General features: G+C 39.3%; 1 protein-coding gene, 2 long non-coding RNA genes and 1 pseudogene across 3 annotated transcripts; 3 read left to right on the forward strand and 1 right to left on the reverse strand.

Annotated features, from left to right (window-relative positions):
* Window positions 1-3,089: 3,089 nt before the first annotated feature.
* Window positions 3,090-3,476, reverse strand: LOC116714791 (uncharacterized). Its single transcript, XR_004338129.1, has 3 exons — window positions 3,390-3,476; window positions 3,208-3,296; window positions 3,090-3,129 (listed from the first exon to the last, which is right to left on the reverse strand). It is a non-coding gene; the product is annotated as an uncharacterized LOC116714791 (long non-coding RNA).
* A 952-nt stretch (window positions 3,477-4,428) lies between these two features.
* On the forward strand, window positions 4,429-6,258 carry LOC116714652 (uncharacterized). Its single transcript, XR_004338101.1, has 2 exons — window positions 4,429-4,549; window positions 5,023-6,258. It is a non-coding gene; the product is annotated as an uncharacterized LOC116714652 (long non-coding RNA).
* Window positions 6,259-12,143: 5,885 nt separating this feature from the next.
* On the forward strand, window positions 12,144-23,407 carry LOC116714955 (E3 ubiquitin-protein ligase RNF103-like). Its single transcript, XM_032555774.1, has 3 exons — window positions 12,144-12,834; window positions 18,721-18,872; window positions 23,263-23,407. Exons 1-3 carry the CDS (start codon window positions 12,609-12,611, stop codon window positions 23,380-23,382), a joined length of 498 nt encoding a protein of 165 aa, XP_032411665.1. The 5' UTR covers window positions 12,144-12,608; the 3' UTR covers window positions 23,383-23,407.
* Window positions 23,408-23,865: 458 nt separating this feature from the next.
* Window positions 23,866-24,621, forward strand: part of LOC116714870 (uncharacterized) — a 7,702-nt pseudogene continuing 6,946 nt past the window's right edge.

Raw genomic sequence — 24,621 nt, forward strand, 5'->3', positions numbered from 1 at the left:
CTCATGAAGAGAGCCCCTAGAGGTCAGTAACCATAACAAATTTCACAAAAATTAGTTCAGTGATTCTTGAGAAGAGGAACAAAACAGATAAAGCACAAAATTTGAATGGAATATACACAAAATATATATATTTTTTCAAATAACTGACTAAACTATCCTGGGCCATGTCAGCACACCAGGAAAACATGAACTGTTTTCCTGGTGTTTGCTGAGTATTTTTTATTTTAAACATTGTAGTAGGCAGAGGGTGTCTGTAAAATCCCTTGTCCTGGAGTAGAACACAATACATTATAATAGTTTAAAACAATTAAAGGAATACTAAGATAATATATTATGACAATTAAGTATAAGTATTCAAAGAAATAATTATAAAAGCATCAATAAATTCAATTAAAAATCAATTAATTTTTTTATATATATTTTCCAACTCAATTGAAATTTGTCCCAAGTTTTTGTCAACACCGTCAGACATAAAAAGAATGTAAAAGAATCAGGCATTATTGGGGGACATCAGAAATTCTGAGGATCCCATGGCATCTTCCCTTTTCTTCCTTTGCTAAGAGGACTAAGCAACTCTGGAAGGCTTACGTTATTCTTTAGTTATTTCTTCCGTTTTGCTCCTAAGTTGCTCGTCAAAACCATATTGTGTCAACACCATAACTGACAATGTACAAAATTTTGGATGAGACTTTGTGAAATAAATGCTTAGTTTTGGTATACTGTAAAGATTTCATGGACCTGATGAGCTACAATATGGCCTCCTTCAGAATAACATCGTATAAATTGAGGTAGTTTGGCATTTTGTTAACACCATTAGAGTTTTTAACTGACAGTGTGACTCTTTCAGTGAAAGTGTTGACAAATCTCACCTAAGTGTGCAGTTAATTCATTTTAATGTATTTTACATAAATGGCATTACTTCACATGCATCAAGTATTTCTTTTTACTCACTAGTTTGTCACCACCTTCAGTTCTGCTTCAACTCCGTCAGATGGACTTGTTTTTTGTTTTAAATATTTATTTTGTTTCTTGAGAAGCATTTGTCTGTAAAACTGAGTAAAAAGATCACTAATAAGGTCATTAAAATAATTTTACATTCATTTCTGTCAGATGGTGTTGACAAAGTTCCATTAAAAATGGGTCAAGTCCATTAAAAATGTAATTTTCAAAATAATGTTGCAACTGGGAGTCTGTACCTTAGCATTTTTACATTTCCAAAACATTATTTGTCATATTTGAATACATAAGCTTGAGGAATAATTACTTCTTTTTTTAAATTTAAACCCATTTTGTCCCTAATCTCAAGACTCATTGAGTTGTTTCAATATCTTTATGTGGACATGGGGCATATTTATTGTTCCTTGATTCTTCTCGTGTACTGCAGAAAGAAGAGAAACACAGCAAAGTTACATGTTATTACTCCAATGACTGATGTACCTTTAAGAAATACATAATGTGCACATTTATCGGTTATCATCAAATATCTAATCTAATGATTTGTATTTTCTTTAAAAAATAATGGTCATTATTACCACTCCTGTCCTGGATATTGCCAAACCCATGGCCTCACTCTTAATTCTGTAACTCTTTGTATGCACAATTTATCTCTTCATACAAACACAACAATACTTTAGTTTCAATAAAACATTTATTAGTTGGTTTGGATACACTTGTTCTCTTTGTTAGCGTGCACATTTAGTTAACATATGTATTTGTATCAACTTAAAGTTCATTTGTTTGCTTGCTTGTTTGTTTTCCCACCGGTACTTACGTGTCATGGAGTTGCCAGACAAAAGATGGGACCAGGGCTCAGCAGGCTTAAATGCTGATTGGACTGCACCATTAGTTTCTGCTGGCAGGGGGAATTTGTATTTTCTTTGTTTAGATAAGATTTTGTATTTAAGCAAATATTTGTATTTAGAGTTAAATATTTTTGATTTTCATGGGTGTTTAATTTAGTCAAACTAGCTGTACTGCTATTTGTTAGTAGTGATGTGCAAAGCGTTACTGACATCACTGACGTGATGTGATTTAGTCACTGACATAACTGACTAAAAGTGACGTCTGACCACATTTTTCAGTAACGAGTAATCTAACGCGTTGCTATTTCAAATCCAGTAGTCAGACTACAGTTACTCATCGAAATCACTTTGCGTTACTGTGCGTTACTATTTTCTTTTGTTATTTTATTTTATTTTCACTATGAGTCTTGGGGAGTGACCACCATTTTTATGCGGCAGTTATCAGCAGCGACAGAAACATAAACAATGGAGGTGAGCATTTTGTTGCTGGAAAAAACAGGAACTATTTTGAGTTTCGGTCACTAAGTCCGATTATTATAAGCAGCTTTGGGCTTTTTTTTTTTTTTTAAGTCGCTTGCAGATTTAATAAGTGGCGGGTTGCAGTTTTTGAGTTCAGAAATAAGCAGACATAAATCCCAGAATTTGTCTGTCATCCAGTTAGTTTTAGTCAGATTCATGATCCGTCCTGCTGTGTCTTTGTTAATATCAATATATTTGCTGTCAATTACGTCGAGCTTCGCGTTGTAACAGTGTAACAGTTTCATACACACCCACATATATACGGTCAAGATTGTACATGTATAATCGTGTGTGTGTGTGTGTGTGTTTTTATACTTTTGTTATTAACAGAGGACCTAAAAGACTTGTGTCACTTCTGTGGAGAGATGGAAAGTGACACGGAGTTTGGCTAAGTACAGATGTTTTAGCCAAACATACAAATAATAGTAATCATGATAACATAAACACTCAAAATAAGAATATTAATGTTATCCTCACCACTGTTAAGGATAAGTCTCACAGCAATTTCCAACCTCATACTGTCGACCGCCTCTCTGGAAACAGGAAAATCCACAACCTCTTTTGATAGGATTTTTTCTGCAAACTGAAATGAACAGCTTCATTTAATGGCTTTAAATTTAAGTAACAAAGAAAGTAATTCACTGTACATGTCTCAAAATATATATCAAAAATCCTAAAGTCATACACTGTGTGACAATATGTTTGAAACCTTCAGTGAAAATACACCACATGATGTACTATCTTGTTGTTTTGGATGCTTGACTGTGTCCAACGTGAGAGATTGCACCCCTTCTTCCTCATAAATGCCCTGTAAATATAGATATATTAATAAGAACAACTTTATTTGATTTTCATACTTGAGTTAAACTTAAATTTTTAACCATACCTTGTGATTTGCAAACATTTCTGGATGTCTTGTTTTGATTCCCCCAGTGGATTCAAGAACAAAGACTTTTTCTCTTGTGGGTAGATCACCTAGAAAGTGTGCATTCGACAGTTTTCATGTGGTTTTTGTCTATGCGATAAGTATGATATAGATTGTTTTTAGAGTTTAAAAACATTTATTACCACTAAAGTCCAGTGGTGGTGATGATTGTTGATTCCCAGAATGGTTCCCCCTTCATAACTTTGTCAAATAAAGAGCAAATGCTACCAAATTTACAGGATTTATTGTTGATGAACACAGTTAAAGACTTGTTGGTAAATTAATTTGTTCCCATTTTATGGAGGGGGAACGGATTATTTTAGGTTACTCAAATATATGGTTCCCCCTTATAACTTTGGCAAATAATGATCAAATGTTACCAAATTCACAGGATTTATTGTTGATGATAAGAGGAATAAACAGAGTTAAAGACTTGTTGGTAAATTAATTTGTTCCCATGTTATGGAGGGGGAATGGTTTATTTCAGGCAGCTGAAATATCCATTTTCTCTCCTCCTCCCCCTATAACTCTGGCATATACAGAGCAAATGTTTTCAAACTTACTTGATTTATTGTTGATGATGAAAGGAATAAACACAGTTAAACACTTGTTGCTGAATTAATTTGTTCCCATGTTATGGAGGGGGAACAGACTATTTCAGGCAGCTGAAATATCCATTCTCTACTCTCCTCCCCCCATAACGTTTGGGAATAAAGGGCAACTGTTGCCAAATTCTCAAAAATTGTTATGTGTGATAGCCTGTAGTATACTAGAAATTTCCTTAATACAGTAATCTGTCATATTTTACATTAGAACGGGATTTACCAGAAAGTCCACGCTCTCATCTTTTCAGGAAGTCTTAATTTTTGTGCCATGCTTTCAGCCATCCTCTTATATCAGCAATGAAAAATTATAAATACACATTACGTGTTGGAAAACTGTGTTTTGGTGACTGACTTTTATTTCTGTCAGGCGTAAGTGACAAAAGTTGGAAAAAGACCGATTCTCTTGGCGTTTAAAATAACACAAAACAGCGTAAAAAGACCTCGTTTATTTAATTATTTTTACAATTTTGTAAACAATAGCTGCCGATTAAACTAAATGTTACAAGCTTGACATGATTAACTGAGTTGTTTTTACAGAGAAATCGATCACAAGCGCCGTGAAAATGGTCAGATCCGCCTCTCCGGCTGTAATGCGCGCTCCCGACACAGGGGGAACAGATTTTCACAGGGGAACAGAATTGCGCACAAGACCTCTACCAAGAAGCAAGACGGAGCGTCCCTGTGGTCTTCCCTCTGAAGTAAGTAGAAGCTAAACCTGCAGATTTTGCTGTCCGATTATAATGAGACATGGAGTAATTATAAATAATTTCACATTACGTTTTATATGTCTGGTATTTTGATACTCCCTCCTCAGCCCTCCTCATATGTTTCTGTTAGCGGGAGCTAATGTTTATGTGAGCTGTGCTAACTTTTGCTGTTCGCAGCTAAGTCCGTGTATTTTTAGTCTCACACTCAGCACAGTGTGAGTCTGTAATCCATGAAAATTATCTCTGGGTGGTTCTTACAGTATCTGTTTTGCCCAACAGGTTCCAATCAAATTTCTAAGTCATGTTGCTGACTGATATTTGCTTTTATAGTTTGTGAGATATTCTGATTTGCCTTTTACTTTATTCACCAAGTGAATATAATTAAGTAAAATAAATTGCCTTTCGATTCTAATTTATTAAATTTCTATGTGTATAAATAACATTTTGTATTTATCTCTACACAGGACAAAACGGCTGACTGATGGATCGGGTCTCACGTAATTTTACTTTCTGGAGGATCAGGTCCTTTCAGATCTCAAACCTCTGATCCGATGGAGCTGCTGCAGGAACACATTGATCCTCTAACGGGGATCCTCAGATCCAGGCATCGATGTCTGGTGTCCTGCAACATTTAGATACGTCCTGGTCCAACACACCTGAATTAAATGACTGCTTAGGACAGTCAAGTTCTCCAGAGTTGTGCTAATGACCTCTGACCTCATGATTTGACTCAGGTGCGTTAAAGAAGAGACATCTAAAGGTTGGAGGACATCAACCCTTCTGAACTGGAGTTAAAGCTCTGCTGTACAATTTTCACTCAATTGTAATCACATTTACTTGCATACAGTGGAAACTTTACCTGTGTTGAGGTATACGTGGAGTATTCATAGTGTCTTTACTTTAAAATCTTTTTGGTTTCCATTTGTTGAAAGTAAATTATAAACATTTAGCCATAGTTTTACCACTGCTGTATGACAGAAAAAAAAGTTTGATGACACAAATATATGATTTTAATAGAGGCATCATTCGATTTATAATGTAGAAAGAAGAAGATGAGAAAAGTGTTTCCTGAATTAACTTTAATGTCACCTCACTGCACACAAAGGACAGCTTAAATATTTAAGATAGCAACAAATCTGTTGAATCTTTAGCAAAATAGGTTCAGATTAACATGGGTGGCTTCACAGCTACCTAAAGTTAACAATGAAATGTCTTAAAACTTACCTGGATGTTCAAATATTTACTATAGTCAATTAACAAATGAAAACACCATAAAGCTGTGTATTCAAAGGCGACCAAGGTCAGTCTCTACAGATTAAGGATAAACCATAATGTCTACCAACAGAGCACGTTAACTACTGTAGTTGTTTGAAAGGTGTCTTGGTCCAGTTGATGGCTCAGTTTGAAGCTTGAGGTTTTGGTGTTGAACCTCCCAGAATCTCAGCTGCTGCAGATTGTCTGAAGATGCAGAAAAAGTACAAATATATAATTAGTGTTAGAAAAAAAATATGTTGATTTTTCTGAACAGCTGATGCACTGACAAACCTGACTTTCAGAACGTTGCTGAACCTGAAAATTACTTGAAACATCACAATTTATGTAGAATTTTTTCTTTTTATGTTGATCAAATGTTTATGCATTAAATGTTTTGCTGTGGAGGCTATTTTTGCAGTGGTGCTTAAATAAATCCATAAAATGTTTATTTTCTTAAGTATGTGATTATTAGCTGTTAATTGTGTCAAAATATCAATTGAGAAAGAAATTTACTGCTTGTGAAAATCTAAACCATCTGAATACATTTTGCCATCTATGTTAATCAACTTGAAATGAAGACAAACAGGAACAGCAGGTTTGTCCTGGTTTACCACCATTCCGCCACCCAGTGGTCGTTTTTCAGACCACTTAGTCTCTTGTACCGTTCAAAAATGCACAATATGTATATAAATAATTTTGGGATATTTTAAGGAAGTGCTGAGATATATCGTTTTCCACCGAACTAACGTATTTGCCACTTCGGCTCAAGCACAGTGAGAAACGTTTTGGAGGATAAAAACACTAGACTCAGAGCAAAACTCAGATGACCCAGCTACACACAAATCTGGGAGCTCCCGAAGCGTGAAATGAGTCTCAAAAATACTCGTGTACTCATAACCAGTTTTGTGTGTGTGTTTACCAGGTGACTTGTGTGTACTATTTCAAAATTTGTAGGCGTAGGAGAAGGTTTATTTTATTTTTAAGGTTTACAAATCATGTTTCACAGATACAACTATCCAAAGTTACACACAAAGATGCTCACAAAAGTTACAAATCCAGTATTTTTACACACGCACAGATACATTTACACACGCACAGATATTTTGAGACTATTTTCACTCCATATGAAAGTAAAGAAGTTAATTTTAATGTAACTTATTACTTTCCAAGTCAAGTAATCAGTAATCTAACTAAGTTACTTTTTCAAGGAGTAATCAGTAATCCAATTAAAGTTACTTTTTCAAAGTAACTATGCCATCACAGTTAGAGGGTGATCAAGCCATTCATTATACACCATATTGAAATTTCCTCCTAATATGAAATTGTTCGTGGAATATTTCTGAGATAATTATTTCAGACAATAAGGATTTATTCTGAGCAACACTGTAACCATAAACATTACAGAGAATCAGAAAACTAGCTTCCACTTTGAGTACACACATACTCCAGTGGCATAGGTTATTTTATGAGTTTCTAGCTTATTCTGAAAATTTTAAAATAGTAAACAATACCAGCAGATTTATTAATACTATGAGACATATTTCTGCCCCCCATTGATTAGACCAGAAATTCTCATCTGCTTCAGAGTGTGTTTCTTGTAAAAATATGCAGTTAGCTTTTGCATTTTTGCAAAACAGAAATATTGATTTTCTTTTAACACTACTTCTCAAACCCCTAACATTTAAAGACACACAGTTAAAGTTAGAAACACAGACAGGGGATGAGAAAGAAAGAGTCGAAATAAAAAAGAAAATAATGATGAAAGATTTTAAAGTTGTATTAAAATGTAAGGCTAGACAGGATATGATTGGAGTAAGTCCTATCAGTCCTATCAGTCTGTCAAATGGATTAAAGAAAATTATTGGAGATGTAGAACTAGCTAAAGTCTTAAGGGATGAAAGCCTACTTATCATTTGTAAAAATGCTGAGCAAAAGAATAAGGCCCTAAAATTACAAATGGTGTGTAAAAAGGAAGTGCTGGAAAGAAAGGTAGTTGGGGAAGAAAGAGAAGTAAAAGGAGTAATATCAGGGATTCCTGTAGGAGAAAATGTGGAGGAGCTAAAGAAAATAATAAAAGAAGGGAAAAAATGGACAGCACATCTGTCCTACTGGATTTCAAAGATAGAGTTCTGCCTGATAAGGTGATGATTGGTTACATGAACTTTAATGTAAGGGCTTATATTCCACCACCTTTCAGATGTTATAAATGTCAAAGGTATGGACATATTGCGAACGTTTGTAAAGGGAAACAGAGAGGTGGTAGGGGTGGAGGTGAACATCCTTATGGTGAGTGTGGAAATAATCCTGTTAAATGTAACTGTGGAGGAAGTCACACTGCAGCATATGCAGGGTGCACGGTAAGAAAAGAGGCAGCTGAAATTCAAAAAATTAAAACTGATAAGACAGTTACTTATGCTGAAGCAGGGAGAGAAGTAAAAAATAATGATAACAATCCAAAAACAAATTCTGAAAAGAAAAGAGTGGCAAACAATAATCAGTGTAATATTACACTGGAAAAATTGATTCATTTTCTTGCATATCCTTTTATGCATATCATAAATTGCTCAGAACAAGCAAGAACTCAAACTGAAAAAATAAAAATCATAGTAAAGGCAGCTACAAAGTTTTTTAATGTCAAATATTTATCTTGGGACAAAATCCATGATGAACTTAGACATGGGGAAGGATCATCTGAAGCTGAGGCTTCTCAAATCGTCACATAATTCTAATAAATATTACAATGGAATGCTTGCAGTCTAATAGCAAATGGTCAGGAATTTAAAGGTTTCATTAATAATCTAAGTACAAAACTAGATACAATATGCATTCAAGAAACATGGCTTAAGCCATCATTGCAGTTTAGTGTTCGTGTTTACTCAGTCTTGCTTAATCATAGGATAAATGGGAATGGAGGAGGCTGTGGCTCATTTTTTTTGTTACCCCTCCAGGGGGTCTTTTTGTGGGCTCTAGTGTCCCTTATGAAAGTAGGTTGACAGGAAAGGGGGAAGGAAAGGGGGGAAGACATGCGGTAAATGTTGCTGGGTCCGGGAGTCGAACCCACGACGGCCGCGTCGAGGACTCAAGGCCTCCAAACGTGGGTCGCGCTATCCCCTAGGCCTCCACAGCACACCCTGTGCCATATTTTTAAAAGGAAAACATAAAATTTATTCAGCTCCAAATAATATCAAATTTAGAACTTATTTCTGTAGAAATTTGGGAATATTAAAATAATAAATTATTACAATCCTTGCAAACAATTAGAAAAGTTAAAACTTGAAACAATCCTAGAGCACTGGAGAGGGACAATAGTTTGGTGTGGGAACTTCAATGCACTTTTTGGGGAGATCAAGATGATTATGATGGAGGAATTTTAGAAGAGATAATTGAAGAAAAAGAATTGGTAATATTAAATAATAGGGTAGGCACTCGGGTAGACTTGGTAAGAGGTAAGGAATCGGCTATTGATCTGACCTTGGTTTCTCAATCTTTTGCTGATAGTTGCAGCTGTAGAGTGTTTAAAGAAAACACAATGGGGAGTGATCTTTATTCAATTTTTGCCAGGATAGGAATCAATACAGAAGAAGACCAGGTAGAAATTGAGAGGAGGTGGAAATTTGGGAAAGCAAACTGGGATCGTTTTAAAGTGATGAGTGAGGTTAATATGAAAAATGTAGACACAAGTAAACCGATAAATGAATTAAATTCAGAAATTTGTAAATGTATTAATACAGCCAAAATATTTATTCCTAGAAGTAGTGGTATTAACAAAAAATAAAATAGGGGTGTGCAGTGGTGGCAGAGGGGTTAGCGCGACCCACATTCAGAGGCGACGCAGCTGTCGTGGGTTTGACTCCCGGACCCGACGACGTTTACCGCATGTCTTCCTCCCTCTCCTTCCCCGTTTCCTGTCAGCCTACTGACAATTCGAGTCATGGAATCAAGAAATATAATTGCTCCTTATCAGAGTGACTTTTGTAGAGGGAGAGGAGCAATAGATCCTATTTTATGTTAAGATGATGATGTTAGGAAAACTCAGATTAATAAGGAAACTGTTGTTACTGTGTTTTTTGATGTAGAAAAAACAAGATATGTTATGGAGAGATGGGTTAATGATTAAATTACATCAGATAGGTATAGAAGGTAATATGTTTATTGGTTATAGGATTTTTTTTATGTGATCCTATTTGTGTGATCCTATGTGATCCTATTTTAACTATTCAAGTTAAAATAGGATCTCATATTTCACAATCATTTAAAATAGAAAATGGAACTCCTCAAGGAAGTGTGGTAAGCTCAACATTATTTTCAGTTATGATTAATGATATTTTTAAAGAATTATCTTTTAGTTTTGGCGAATCACATGTTTTTTTAAAGGGGGAGAAATGTAGAACTGAAACTCCTGCCTTAGTTTTATTTTAAAACTCCAGGAAGTAAAGTGGGTAAGTAGGGGGTAGAGTGGGGTTTTAAATTTTAAATTGAGAAGACAAAATTAATGTAATGTTCAAAAGTAATGTTTTTTACAAATAAAAAATTGGGGTTGATTAAAAAGTTGTATTTATATGGGAAAGAGTTGGAAATGGTTGACTGTGTTTGTTTTTTGGGAGTAGTTTTGATAAGAAACTAACTTGGAAAAATCACATATGATATATGGAGAAAAGTAAAAAGGTTCTTAACATTATGAGGTGTTTAACAGGGTTGACATGGGGTGCTAGTTTTGAATCACTTAAAAATGTTTATTAATTCAGTCAAGAATAGATTAAGGGAGTGCGATATATGGTTCAGAAGCTAAAATTCGGTTGTGGAGATTTTTCTTTAACAAAGAGTGAGGCAAAACTGTTTCAAAACCCAAAGAACCAGAAAAAGAATATATTCTTAATTGGCATTTATTTGAAGGCTCTACAGCGTTCGAAGTCTCTGCACACCGATCACAGTCAGGAAAAAGAGCCTGCAGCAGAACACAGCTTACAGTTTTATAGGGAGAGTTTCATTCCATTCGCATAGTTTGATAATCTACTTGGTTACAGAACAGATAGCAAGCTCACGTATCTTCTTTCACTAGGGGTGTCAAGCACGTCGTGAGGGTGCTTAAAAGAAACAATTTAATAACTTTATTGAAATACCAAGGCCCAAGAAGTAGTTTCAGAAGACATTCTTATGAACACGTGCATTACACAAGTATCATTATACTGATATGCATTGTTTTACTCATAATCATGTAGTAATCTTAAAATTTTCCACTACGAGACCTACATGAACATGGAAATATATTAATGATCATTATCAAATATTAAAAAAAGAAATATTACAGAAATGTTATAATCAAATACAGAATAAATAATGATTATTTGCAAATGTATACTGATGGTTCGAAAAATCCAAAAAATGAAGCGATTGCTATAGCAGTAGTAATTCCTGAATTAAAGATTAATATTTCAAAAAGAACATCTAATTATCTGAGTATATATGCAGTAGAATTATGTGCTATATTAGTAGCTTTAGAATGGGTGGAGGATACTAATATAAATAAAATAATAGTTTGTTGTGATTCATTATCTGATTTGTTGAGTGTTGAAAAGGGAAGTACAAATAATCATCAAAATATCTTACATGAGGTTATGGCTGTTCATCATAGAATATGTGAACAAAATAAAAATGTAATATTATTGTGGACTCCTGCCCCTGTAGGTATTTTGGATAATGAAAGAGAAGATAGGTTGGCTAAGGAGGCTATTAAAAAAGAAGACATTGATATTCCTATAAAATTATCTAAATCTGAAGGCAAAAGTATAGTGTGGAAAGAAAGTAAGATGTTATGAAAAATTAGGTAGGATAATGAAGTAAATGGAAGGATACAAAATACAGTTAATGTTGTAAGGATTAGAGGAATAAACAGGAGGGAAGAGATAGTTATGAATATAATAAGAACTGGTCAAAATTTTTTGAATGGCACTCTTTTTAAGATAGGGAAACTTGTTACTGGTTTATGTAATTAGTGTGATACTGTAGAAATGATGGAACATGTTTTTATTAGCTGTTAGAAATATGTGAATCAAAGAAGATTACTGAAAACGGTAATAGGTTTTAATAGGGAATTGAAATTTGAGAATGTGGTTGCTCAGTTAAATAGTAATGAAGGAAAAGAGAAGGTTTTTCGTTTTTTTAAAAAAAATAAAAAATACAGGGCTCATTAGGAGAACTTGAGGAATAAGTATTAGGATCCAAAAGGTGGCAGTAGTGAAACAACAATGGCTGCAAGCTCCCGTTAAAATCAAAAGAAGAAGAAGAAGCACTTGGGGCCCCCCCTTGATGACGTTTCACAATTCTGTCTCGGTCTCGTGAGATTACGATTTTCCACGTTCTACGTTTGCAAGACGTCACAGCTGTTTGGTAGCGTATGGTAGAGATCAACATCTAGTGTGTCAATAATTTTTGCCGTATACATCGAAAGGCCTTCGGGAGCTGACGGGATCACTGCTGTTCTCTGTGATTGACTGGATCTCTCGCGGCTGTCTGTTAGGGGATTTGGTGCACTTGTGCCCGACGTCGGAGGCCTTTTTGTTTTGCCTAATGCGTTTGAGGCCATTATTTGCTAACTGAGTTTTAAGTACCGTTTGAATTTCTGGGCTGCCAACACAAGACCATTTTTAACGTCACCTGAGAAAGCAAACAGGGTCAAGAACTCGGACATATTTAAGTTTTCTATAGATCTTCTTGTCTCATTGGAGGATGTGTGTTTGAAGCCTGTTCAAATTCAATCTCTGAATGTTAGATCTCTCCGATTTCCTCCACCTACAAAATGTGGTTAAAACTTTTCTTTTTACTCCTGTATTTCATGGTGTTGTTTTTGCTTGCTAGAATTTTTGAGACTGTAGTCTGGTATGAGACTGGTATGTTCGCCACGCAGCTTGTAGATCCAGTTACTCTTAGTTACAATAAGTTGAAAACCATCTTAGAGTGCAGAGGACTGGGATACACCGGCCTGGCTGAGAAAAAGGATGTCAGCGAACTGGTGGAAAAATCAGGTAAAATCACTCGGAATGTATGGGTGGAAGGTGTCTTTGAAAAATATATACAAATATTTATATTATTATACTTATTAATTTTTTGTGTGCAATTTGTTCAGGACTTAGGAACTGAGCGATTATTGTTAGAAATAATTACTTTTCTGTATTATATAATTAAACTATTATTCTTTATTTCCGGAGATTTTAAAGTCATTTTTGTACTTGTTAACTTATGAAAGCCTATTTGAAGTTTGTTTAAATATTCTTTCAAACCCCCATCAGAACCAAGCACATATCATGGGTTAGAATCAGAGGAACAAAGATATCAAGTAGGAGAGTGACAGTGAAAGAGATCAATGAGATACGATGAGGCGAGGTTATTGACCTAACCTTCTCCTAGGTGATAAGAAGTATTTTGTATTGCATCTGGGGATGAACGGGAAGCCAGTGAGATTTTTAAAAACAAAGGTGATGTGCCCCTGGAGTGGTGTGGGTAAGTAGATGGGCCACTTAGTTTTGGGTATACTGTAAATGTGTGGAGGGAAGTCCATGAAGGATGCTATTGCTGTAGTTTTGAAGTTATGAAGGAGTAGATAATTATTTGAACTGTGAAATGAGAGATAAAGAAGGACAGACACGGGCAATGTTGTGTATGTAGAAGAATGATACCCTGGTGATTGCATTGATGTGGTATTGGAAAGAGAGGGAGGAGATGGCAATGGCGTCAAGGTTTTGCGCTATGGGGGAGACAGTGGCTGTGTGGCCATAGATGAGGAGGGAAATGGTCTGGGCTGAGGATAGGAGGGAATTGGGACCAGTAATGAGTAGTTTTGTTTTGTTACTGTTGAGTTTTAGAAAGTTGATATCCATCCAGAGTTTGATATCACAATTAATAATAGTAATACTAATAATTTAATAGCCTTTATTTAACCAGGTTTGTCCCATGAGAGCAAAAGATCTTTTATAAAAGAGACCTGGCAGCAAAGAGACCTGGCAGCATTCAGAAAGAGAGAGGGAAAAGGGTCAGAATAGTCACAATAAACGTATAGTAAAACATAAAAAAGGAATAATTAAGAAAAGTAATTAAAAATTTCACAAGACTATAATTAATAATACTTCAGTTAATATAAATAGAACAGTAAAAATAAACTCTAAAATGGGGTTTTAGTCTTGATTTAAAATAACTTTGGTTTTCCAGCAAATAGATCCGCAATGATCTGTTAATGTCTGCTGATGAGGGAAAATGCTCAGTGTTGGTTTTATTAGATCTTAGTGCTGATTTTGACACTGTCCACCATGCAATCCTGTTAAACAAGCTAAAGTATTTCTGACTCGGCTTTGGACTGGCTCACCTTTATCTCACAGGGCATTCTGCCGAAGACCCCAATGATGGACAAGAACATTGGACTTCGTGTTCCCTCGCCCGGACGCGGGTCATCGGGGCCCCACTCTGGAGCCAGGCCTGGAGGGGGGGCACGATGGCGAGCGCCTGGTGGCCGGGCTTTTACCCATGGAGCCCGGCCGGGCTCAGCCCGAAGAGGAAACATGGGTCCCCCCTCCCATGGGCCCACCACCCGTGAGAGGGGCCAAAGGGGTCGGGTGCATTGTGTGATGGGTGGCGGCAGAGGGAGGGGACCCTGGTCCGATCCTCGGTTGCAGAAGCTGGCTCTTGGGACGTGGAATGTCACCTCTCTGGTGGGGAAGGAGCCGGAGCTAGTGTGTGAGGTCGAGAGGTTCCGGCTAGAAATAGTCGGTCTCACCTCGACGCATGGCTCTGGTTCTGGAACCAGTCTCCTTGAGAGGGGCTGGACATACTTCCACTCTGGAGTTGCCCAAGGTGAGAGGCGTCGGGCAGGAGTGGGCATACTTGTTGCTCCCCATCTCGGCGCCTGTACGTTGGGGTTTACTCCGGTGAACGAGAGGGTAGCCTCCCTCCGCCTACGGGTGGGGGGACGGGTCCTGACTGTCGTTTGTGCTTACGGGCCGAACGACAGTTCAGATTACCCACCCTTTTTGGAGCCCTTAGAGGGGGTACTGGAGAGTGCTCCTCCTGGGGACTCCCTTGTTCTGCTGGGGGACTTCAACGCTCACGTGGGCAATGACAGTGAGACCTGGAGGGGCGTGGTTGGGAGGAACGGCCCCCCCGATCTGAACTCGAGTGGTGTTCTGTTGTTGGACTTCTGTGCTCATCATGGATTGTCCATAACGAACACCATGTTCAAGCATAAGGGTGTCCATATGTGCACTTGGCACCAGGACACCCTAGGCCGCAGTTCGATGATCGACTTTGTCATCGTTTCATTGGATCTGCGGCCGTATGTCTTGGACACTCGGGTGAAGAGAGGTGCGGAGCTGTCCACTGACCACTACCTGGTGGTGAGTTGGCTCCGGTGGTGGGGGAGGAAGCCGGTCAGGCCTGGTAGGCCCAAACGTGTTGTGAGGGTCTGCTGGGAACGTCTGGCAGAATCCCCTGTGAGACGGAGCTTTAACTCCCATCTCCGGCAAAACTTCGAACACGTCCCGGGGGATGTGGGGGCATGGAGTCTGAGTGGACCGTGTTCCGTGCCTCCATTGTCGAGGCGGCCGATCGGAGCTGTGGCCGCAAGGTTGTCGGTGCCTGTCGCGGCGGCAACCCTCGAACCCGTTGGTGGACACCTTCGGTGAGGGATGCCGTCAGGCTGAAGAAGGAGTCCTACCGGGCCTTTTTGGCCTGTGGGACTCCGGAAGCAGCTGATAGGTACCGGCAGGCGAAGCGGCATGCGGCTCGGGTGGTTGCTGAGGCAAAAACTCGGGCGTGGGAGGAGTTTGGAGAGGCCATGGAGAAAGACTTCCGTATGGCTTCGAGGCGATTCTGCTCCACCATCCGGCGTCTCGGGGGGGGGAAGCAGTACGGCACCAACACTGTTTATAGTGGGGATGCTGCTGACCTCTACTCGGGACATTGTGGGCTGGTGGGCAGAGTACTTTGAAGACCTCCTCAATCCCACCAACATGCCATCCATTGAGGAAGCTGAGCCTGGGGACTCTGGGTTGGGCTCTCCAATCTCTGGGGACGAGGTCACCAAGGTGGTTAAAAAGCTCCTTGGTGGCAGGGCCCCGGGGGTGAATGAGATCCGCCCGGAGTTCCTTAAGCCTCTGGATGTTGTAGGGTTGTGTTGGCTGACGCAACTCTGCAATATCGCATGGACATCGGGGGCAGTTCCCCTGGATTGGCAGACTGGGATGGTGGTCCCCCTGTTTAAAAAGGGGGACCGGAGGGTGTGCTCTAATTATAGAGGGGTCACACTCTTAAGCCTCCCTGGCAAGGTCTATTCAGGGGTCCTGGAGAGGAGGGTCCGTCCTGAACCTCGGATTCAGGAAGAGCAGTGTTGCTTCCGTCCTGGTCGTGGAACACTGGACCAGCTCTACACCCTCGGCAGGGTCCTGGAGGGTGCATGGGAGTTCGCCCAACCAGTCTACATGTGTTTTGTGGACTTGGAGAAGGCGTTCGACCGTGTCCCTCGGGGAGCCCTGTGGGGGGTTCTCCGGGAGTATGTGGTACCGGGCCCTTTGATACGGGCTGTCAGGTCCCTGTATGACCGGTGTCAGAGTCTGGTCCGAATTGCCGGCAGTAAGTCGGGCTCGTTTCCGGTGAGAGTTGGACTCCGCCAGGGCTGCCCTTTGTCACCGATTCTGTTCATCACTTTCATGGACAGAATTTCTAGGGGCAGTCAAGGTGTTGAGTCGATCCGATTTGGTGGCCTTAGGATCTCATCTCTGCTTTTTGCAGACGATGTGGTCCGGCCGTGATCATCAGGCCGTGATATGCAGCTCTCGCTGGAACGGTTCGCTGCTGAATGTGAAGCGGCCGGGATGAGGATTGGTGCCTCCAAATCCGAGGCCATGGTCTTGAGCCGGAAAAGGGCAGAGTGCCTTCTCCGGGTCAGGGGGGGTGTCCTACCCCAAGTGGAGGAGTTCAAGTATCTCGGGATCTTGTTCACGAATAGGGGAAGAAGGGAGCGGGAGATTGACAGGCGGATTGGCGCAGCGTCTGCCGTCAAGCGGGCACTGTACCGGTCCGTCGTGGTGAAGAGAGAGCTGAGCCAAAAACGAAGCTCTCGATTTACCGGTCGATCTACGTTCCCACCCTCATCTGTGGTCATGAGCTTTGGGTCATGACCGAAAGAACGAGATCGCGGATACAAGCGGCCGAAATGGGTTTTCTCCGTAGGGTGGCTGGGCTCTCCCTTAGAGATAGGTTGAGAAGCTCAGTCATCCGGGAGGGACTCAGAGTAGAGCCACTGCTCCTTCACATCGAGAGGAGCCAGTTGAAGTGGCTCGGCCATCTGGTCAGGATGCCTCCTGGACGCCTCCCTGGTGAGGTGTTCTGGGCACGTCCCACCGGGAGGAGGCCCCGGGGAAGACCCAGGACACGCTGGAGGGACTATGTCTCTCGGCTGGCCTGGGAACGCCTCTGGATACCCCCGGAGGAGCTGGAACAAGTGGCTGTAGAGAGGGAAGTCTGGGCCTCCCTTCTGAAGCTGCTACCCCCGTGACCCGACCCCGGATAAGCCGAAGAAGATGGATGGATGGATGGATGGATGGCATTCTGCATTAAGATGGACAGGTTTTCCTTTGACTATGCCCCATTAACGTGTGGGGTGCCACAATGCTCAGTTTGGGGTTCACTTTTGTTTTCTATTCAGCAAGTGATAAGATATCTCTTATCACATTTACATGGATGACATTCAATTGTATTTTTCGTTTAGACCCATCAAGTGGACAGGTTGGCCATCCTCATCCAATGTTTGTCCTGTATCAGTGACTGACTCTCCAGTAACTCTGGTTTTAAACACTAGTAAGATAGAAACTATGATTATTGCTCCCTGTCACCTGCACCAAATATAAGCCAGACAATTGCATCCTTCTGCCTGTTAGTAAAATCAAAGGTAAAATCTAGGTCTCATTTGATTCATCATTAGGCTTTGACTCACACATTAAGACTGTTTCCTGTTCTTGTTTCTTATATTTGAGAAACATTTCTAAAATTAGGCAAATGGTCTCCAGAGTTCACCTAGAGAAAATCATTCATGCTTTTGTGTCATCTCGTCTGGACTACTGTAATGCCCCTTTTAACCGCCTGGATAAATCCTCAATTTCATGTTTGCAGTCGGTACAGAACGCAGCAGCCAGACTTCTCTCCAAATCTAGTTAATTCTGTCATATCACTCCTTGTCCAAATTCATTACACTGGCTCCCAGTTGATTTTAGAATTTGTTTTAAAGTTCTTGTGCTGACATACAGAACATTACATGGCCAGGTTTTTGATTATTTTTGTCAACTTTTAACTAAACATTCTGCTGCTTGTGGTCTTTGTTCTCAAAGTCTGAATCTTTTGGTTGTTCCACGAACATGGTTAAAAACTAAAGGGGACTGGGCCTTTCAGTCAGTGGCCCCAAGGCTGTGGAACAGCGGGCCCTTGCAGCTCCATATTGCTGACTGGAGGTTTTTAAAAAGCAACTAAAAACATTTTTATTTTCCCAGGCTTTTATTTCTTGATTTTATTGTGTTCCATATGTTGGTTTTATGTTTTGTATGATTTTAAGGTTGATTTCTATTTTACAGCGCTTTGGAATTTTATGTCTGTGAAAAGCGCTTTATAAATAAACTTAGTTTATAGGACCAGCTGCAGCTCTCTGAATGATTTTTAGGCAATGATTTTTCACTGTACTGTGAAGACAGTACAGTAATCAGTTAGACCAAAAATAAATCCATGGATGAATTTTTAAAGTAGACTTTTTAAAAAAGCTCCAATAGTGGCTTTCAAGTCCTCTGAATCTGAATTCAGGTCTGGCATATCTTGAAGCACTGTGCAAGTCACACTTAATCAAGCACTTAACTCCACTGTTTTTATTCTGTGCACAGGAGAATTAACGCAAGGGGAGCTGTATTCAGCCATCAAGAAAGCGAGAGAGCAGACGGAGGCTGGAGATTCCAGCACTACTACAGCCTTCAGTGGGGAGATGCACTTCTATGAATTGGTGGAGGACACTAAAGATGGAATTTGGCTGGTTCAGGTAAAACTGGGAATTTATATGTAGTCATGAATAGAAAATGCAGAAAATTAGTGTCTTTTTAGCTTAGAAAAGCAGGGAACAATTCTGTTTTTTTTAAACAACAATGGGCATACCCAGCTCTGAGAGTAACAGTATCAAAAATGTCAATTTGAAATACTGCTTTCAGTTCCTTTTACTCTTGCATCTCTTGTGTGATCTTCCATTAGACCACAGGTGTCAAACTCCAGTCCTCAAGGGCCGGTGTCCTGCAACTTTTAGTTGTGCCTTTGCTGCACCACACCTGAATGGAATAATTAGGTCATTAGCAAGGCTCTGGAGAACTGATCTACATAAGGAGGAGGTAATTAAGCCATTTCATTCCAGTGTTTTGTACCTGTGGCACTTATAAAAACTGCAGGACACCGGCCCTTGAGGACTGGAGTTTGACACCCCTGCATTAGACTATTCTGTACAGATAGTTTATAATACTTCTCCATCTGCAAGCTGGACTAAAAAAACAATTAGTCATACATAGAGGTGGGTACAGCACGCAAAACCTGTACTACTGTAAGAATTACACTTTGTGAACATATTTTTAAAATTTAGTCAATTACTCAAAGTGAGAGTAGAAAAAAGCATTTGATTAAAAAGGCTACTTAAATACCGAGTAACAGGACATCTCATTTAATATTGTGAAATGTCATCAGACTGAGAAAAATATAAAATGTGTAAATTCATATATTTAAGACTGAAATTAAAATGATATAAATAAATGTGTGTTGTGCAAAAATATTTGTAACTGTTACATTTCCATATTTTGTCACATCATAACCACAATTATATTTCATAGGGAATTCAAGTGAAAAATCAACACAAAGTCATAAACAATTGTGAAATAGAAAATTATACATGCTTCAAAATAATTTTTACAAATAAAAAACTGAAAAGTGCAGTGTGCAAACGTATTCAATCCCCTTTTCTCTGAGTGCAACCACAGTGCCCGCAGCAGTACTGCTAATGACTAAATAGAGTCCACCTGTGCGTAATCTAATCGGTACAAATACAGCTGCTCTGCGACGGCCTCAGAAGTTGCTAAGAGAATATTGGGGAGCAAGCAACATCATGAAGTCCAAGGAACACACCAAGTGGGTTGTGGAAAAGTTTAAAGCAGGCTTAGGCGATAAAAAATTTCCAAACATCTTATGGAGTGTTGTTCAAGCCATCATCCGGGAATACATAAATTATGGCACTACCAAAACAAGGCCGTCCACCTAAACTTAGAAGCCAAACAAGGAAAGCACTGATCAGATCTGTGTGTGTGCATCTGATCAGTGTGCACACACACTGATCAAATCCATTCCAGTACCATTACAGGTGTTAGAATCCATTCTAACGTTTATTTGTGAACCATTCCATTGTAGATTTTGCTTTATGTTTGGGATCATTGTCTTGTTGGAAGATAAATCTCCGTTCCAGTCTCTGGTTTTTTGCAGACTCCAACAGGTTTTTTCCAGAATGATCCTGTATTTGGCTCCATTCATCTTCCCATCAATTTTAACCATCTTCCCTGTCCCTGCTGAAGAAAAGCAGGCCCAAACCATGATGCTGCCGCCACCATGTCTGACAGTGGGGATGGTGTTTACAGGGTGCTGAGCTGTGTTGCTTTTATGCCAAAAATATATTTTGCATTGTGGCCAAAAGTTTGATTTTGGTTTCATCTGACCAGAGCACCTTCTTCCACATGTTTGGTGTGTTTCCCAGGTGGCTTGTTTAGAGGGACAGCCAGGTCTTAGTGAGTAGATTAGCTGTGAGTAGATTAACAGTGATCTGGCACTCCTTCTAGTGATGGGGCAGACGACACCGAAACCTCGGCAAATGTGCCAAGCAAACAAGATGAAACCCCATGTCAGTGCATGTATCTTTAAGGAAGACCACATGACCGATACAGTACAGGAAGACCACATGACCACTATACAGTTCCCGTGTTGTTTGGATGTGAGCGCACCAAATTGTATTGATGAGGGAGAAACTGTGTTGAGACGTTTGTGGGTTTTGTTGGATGGAGATACTTTGTGTTCTTTGGGTTGGTTTTTAGCTCATATTTGATTACCTGCATGGATGAACTAAGGAAAAGGAAGTTTTCTCCCGTGTGGGATCATTTTGATCTTATAACGGAAAATAATTATTCCGTTCTCATTTCCGCTTTTGATCACTTTTCTTTCAGATTATTCAAATTCCTTGTCATGGGATATTTTATTTATATTGTAGGTGAAAAATATAGGACTTGCTCCTAAGTTTTGTCTTACTGTAACCAGAGCACTTCCACAATGATGAGGCATCAACGTGCCTGGCATGAGGGGGATGAACCGGTTAACACTCCCGTCTTTATTTAATTTGCCTGAAATGACTTTCTAAATCCAGCAGATGTCACTATAAGTGACAAAGCAACACAGTTTCAACACAGTGTTGACACAGTTTGAGAAATGTGCCACACACCCAGTGAGGCCTCATCTGCCCATTACTAACTCCTTCCATTTCAATATCATTGCTTGCACGGTGCTTCTTGAGATTTTTAAGCTTGGTAAATATTTTTGTATCCAAATCCGGCTTCTCCACAGCAGTATCTCGGACCTGCCTGGTGTGTTCCTTAGTCTTCATGATACTCTCTGCGCTTTAAACACAACCCTGAGATGATCACAGAGCAGGTGCATTTTTACGGGGACTTGATTACCCACAGGTGGATTCTATTTATCATCATCAGTCATTTAGGACAACACTGGATCATTCAGAGATTCTCATTGAACTTCTGGAGTGAGTTTGCTGCACTGAAAGTAAAGGAGCCGAATAATATTGCGTGCTCCACTTTACAGTTTTTTATTAGTTAAAAAAGTTTAAAATATCCAATAAATTTCGTTCCACCTCACGATTGTGTCCCACTTGTTGTTGATTCTTCACAAAATAATAATAATAATAATAAAAAGAAAATGTATGTGTGTGTGTATATATACATATTATTATTATTATAATATATTATTCTAATAATATTATATTATTATGATAATATATATATATATATATATATATATATATATATATATATATATATATATACACACACACAGAAGGCCAGCCCAAGCCTCCATGGGGCCCTAAGTGAAATTTGGTTTTGGGGCCCTCTAGTTCTGCTAACAATGTGGACTTGCTGCAGTCAGCAGTCCAATTATTAGATCATTCACACCTGCTATAAACTTATTGCATCTCTGACAGTGCTGTTTACATTATATACATATATATACATGTATACAAATGTATACATATACATTTATTGGCCAACTGATTTCTTTAATTTTGGTGGATTGTGATTGGCCGATACTTACACGTGAAGCCCATCTTATCCCCTAATCTTATCTTTGTCAGCAAAGGTTTAAAAATCAGTCTCTGTCCTCTTCTGCTCTACAGTGAGAGGTTTGACTGACAGACCAGTCCACCAGGTCGGGTCTGCATGTTTGCAGTTAACAATATTCACCCCTCTGTTGCCAACTCAGTGACTTTCTTGCTATATTTAACGACATTTCAGACAAAAAAAATTCATATCAGCCAAAATCAAAATCAGCAGGTCAGGCTTTTAAAGATCGGTAACCAGGGATCGGCCAGAAAACTGCAATCGGTGCAGCCCTACACACATATTCATGACATTCTTTGATTAAATACTGTGAATTAATCTTAAGCATTACTCCAAAAGCTAAAAGTCCTTTTTTGAGATATTGTTTTGCTTACTTAACTTCTGACCAGAGCTTTTGACTTTTGGATGCGCATCGCACATGGCACAGCTGCTCATGTTACCGACGACGCGTGCGGTACCTACCGCGGCCACCAGGGGCCCCCAAGAGCAATATTGTTATTTTTTTATCCATAAAATAATGATTTCTACATACATTATCAAATATATATCATTGTAAAAACAAATCACTTCATAGTAAAATAGTGTGTTTTTGATATTATAATGACAGAAATTATTACTAAAAAAAACCAAAACTGCTCCACTGAGGGGACCCCTTAGTGGCCCTGGGGCCCTAAGCGGCTGCTTAGTTTGCTTATGTCTAGGGCCGGTCCTGCACACACACACACACACACACATATATATATATATATATATATATATATATATATATATATATATATATATATATATATATATACAGTATATACTGTATATATATAAAGATGATGTGTTTATTCAAAGTTTGGTTTACTGCACTTACCATAAAAGTGGAGAAAAATATGTGTTCAGACTCATATTAGTTTGGATAAATAGGGACACTATTGTTTTTTTTCCCCACGAAACAACTGTCTGTCTTTACATATGTTAATTTTAACTGTGACATCATCATGTCCATGTGTATACTTGCAGGTTGTAGCCCAGGACCAGGAAGCTGTGCTCAGTCAAACGAACTGGGGAAAAATGGTGCTGAAGCTGTCTCAGTTTGGAATCAGAACTGGAACCTTCAACTGCTCCACTGACTTTAGGTAGGAATTGGCTAGTTCATCCCAAAATGTTCTTTTTAAACTATCCATACACAATCAAGTTGAATAGATTGGTGCTCTATTAAAGTGGTTATAGCTTTGAAGTGTTTTTGAAAAGTCTCTTGCCATGGAAACGATGCAAAGCAACTACAAAAACGAGTCAGCGCAGTAGGATTTATTGGATGTATAGAATAAGTAAATGATAATTGGCCTGTACTCCTGGTCCGTTGGATTTATCAAGTCCAGAGGACCCCAAAGTGTGTCACACTGCATTCAGTCCTTCGTACACACATTCACATGCTGATGGTACAAGCTACTGGATAGTAAGCACAGCTGCCCTGGGGCAGTTTGATAAAGGTGAGACTGCCATGCACTGGGGGGTGAAATGTCTTGCCCAAGGACACAATGACAGAGGCGGTCAAACTGGCAATCCACTGATTGCGGGACGTGACGTGTGGTCAGGGGAGGCACCTGCCATCACTTTTCCATAATGGCAGGTGAGGCAGGTGAGGCTCCAGCTCGTAGTTGGATCTTGTTTAAAGGATTTAAAGTGTACTCATTCCAATTACAGGGCCTCGAAAGAGTCCTGTATTGTTATTTTTCGTCACCTGCCATCATGGAAAAATAACATATAATGATTAAATAATTTATATTGCTTTTTTCACTCTGTGGTTTGTACTATAAAGTACCTATTTTTCATTTAACTTAAATTCTGACTATTTTTTTCTTCAAAATTGCTGAATTTTGGCATTTTCCTATTCAAATGCTTGGAAGTGCAGCTGGTGAGGCAGCAGTGAGCTGAGCCTCACCTGGGATTGATCAACGATTGATCAACCTCTCGCTAATTTCACTGGCTGCCATTCTATGAGAGCATGTTCCTCCTGTCTGCGTCGCCAATAAAATGGCTAAAGAACATTTAATGTATGAGCTGATTTTCAATAATTTAGCTTATGTATATATGTATTTAACTTATGCAGTGTTTTTTGTCACCAACCGTGTGTGTAATGTGTTTATTGTGCTGAGGAGTGATCAGAAACGGCAGAGAACAGATTTGAGGTGAGGCAGGCAGTTCTCTTGCCTCATGGCAGGGGGTGCTCATGATCCCAGACATTGTGACTTCACAACTGCAGAGTATGATACAGTAACAGCGAGCTACATACAGTAGCATACAACAAAGTCAAGAGCAGCGATATATTTATAGTTTTCTCCTCTTACCACAGCAATCACTTAATAATGGCAAAATAAA

This window comes from Xiphophorus hellerii, chromosome 23 (genome assembly GCF_003331165.1).
Source record: "Xiphophorus hellerii strain 12219 chromosome 23, Xiphophorus_hellerii-4.1, whole genome shotgun sequence".
NCBI lineage: Eukaryota > Metazoa > Chordata > Actinopteri > Cyprinodontiformes > Poeciliidae > Xiphophorus > Xiphophorus hellerii.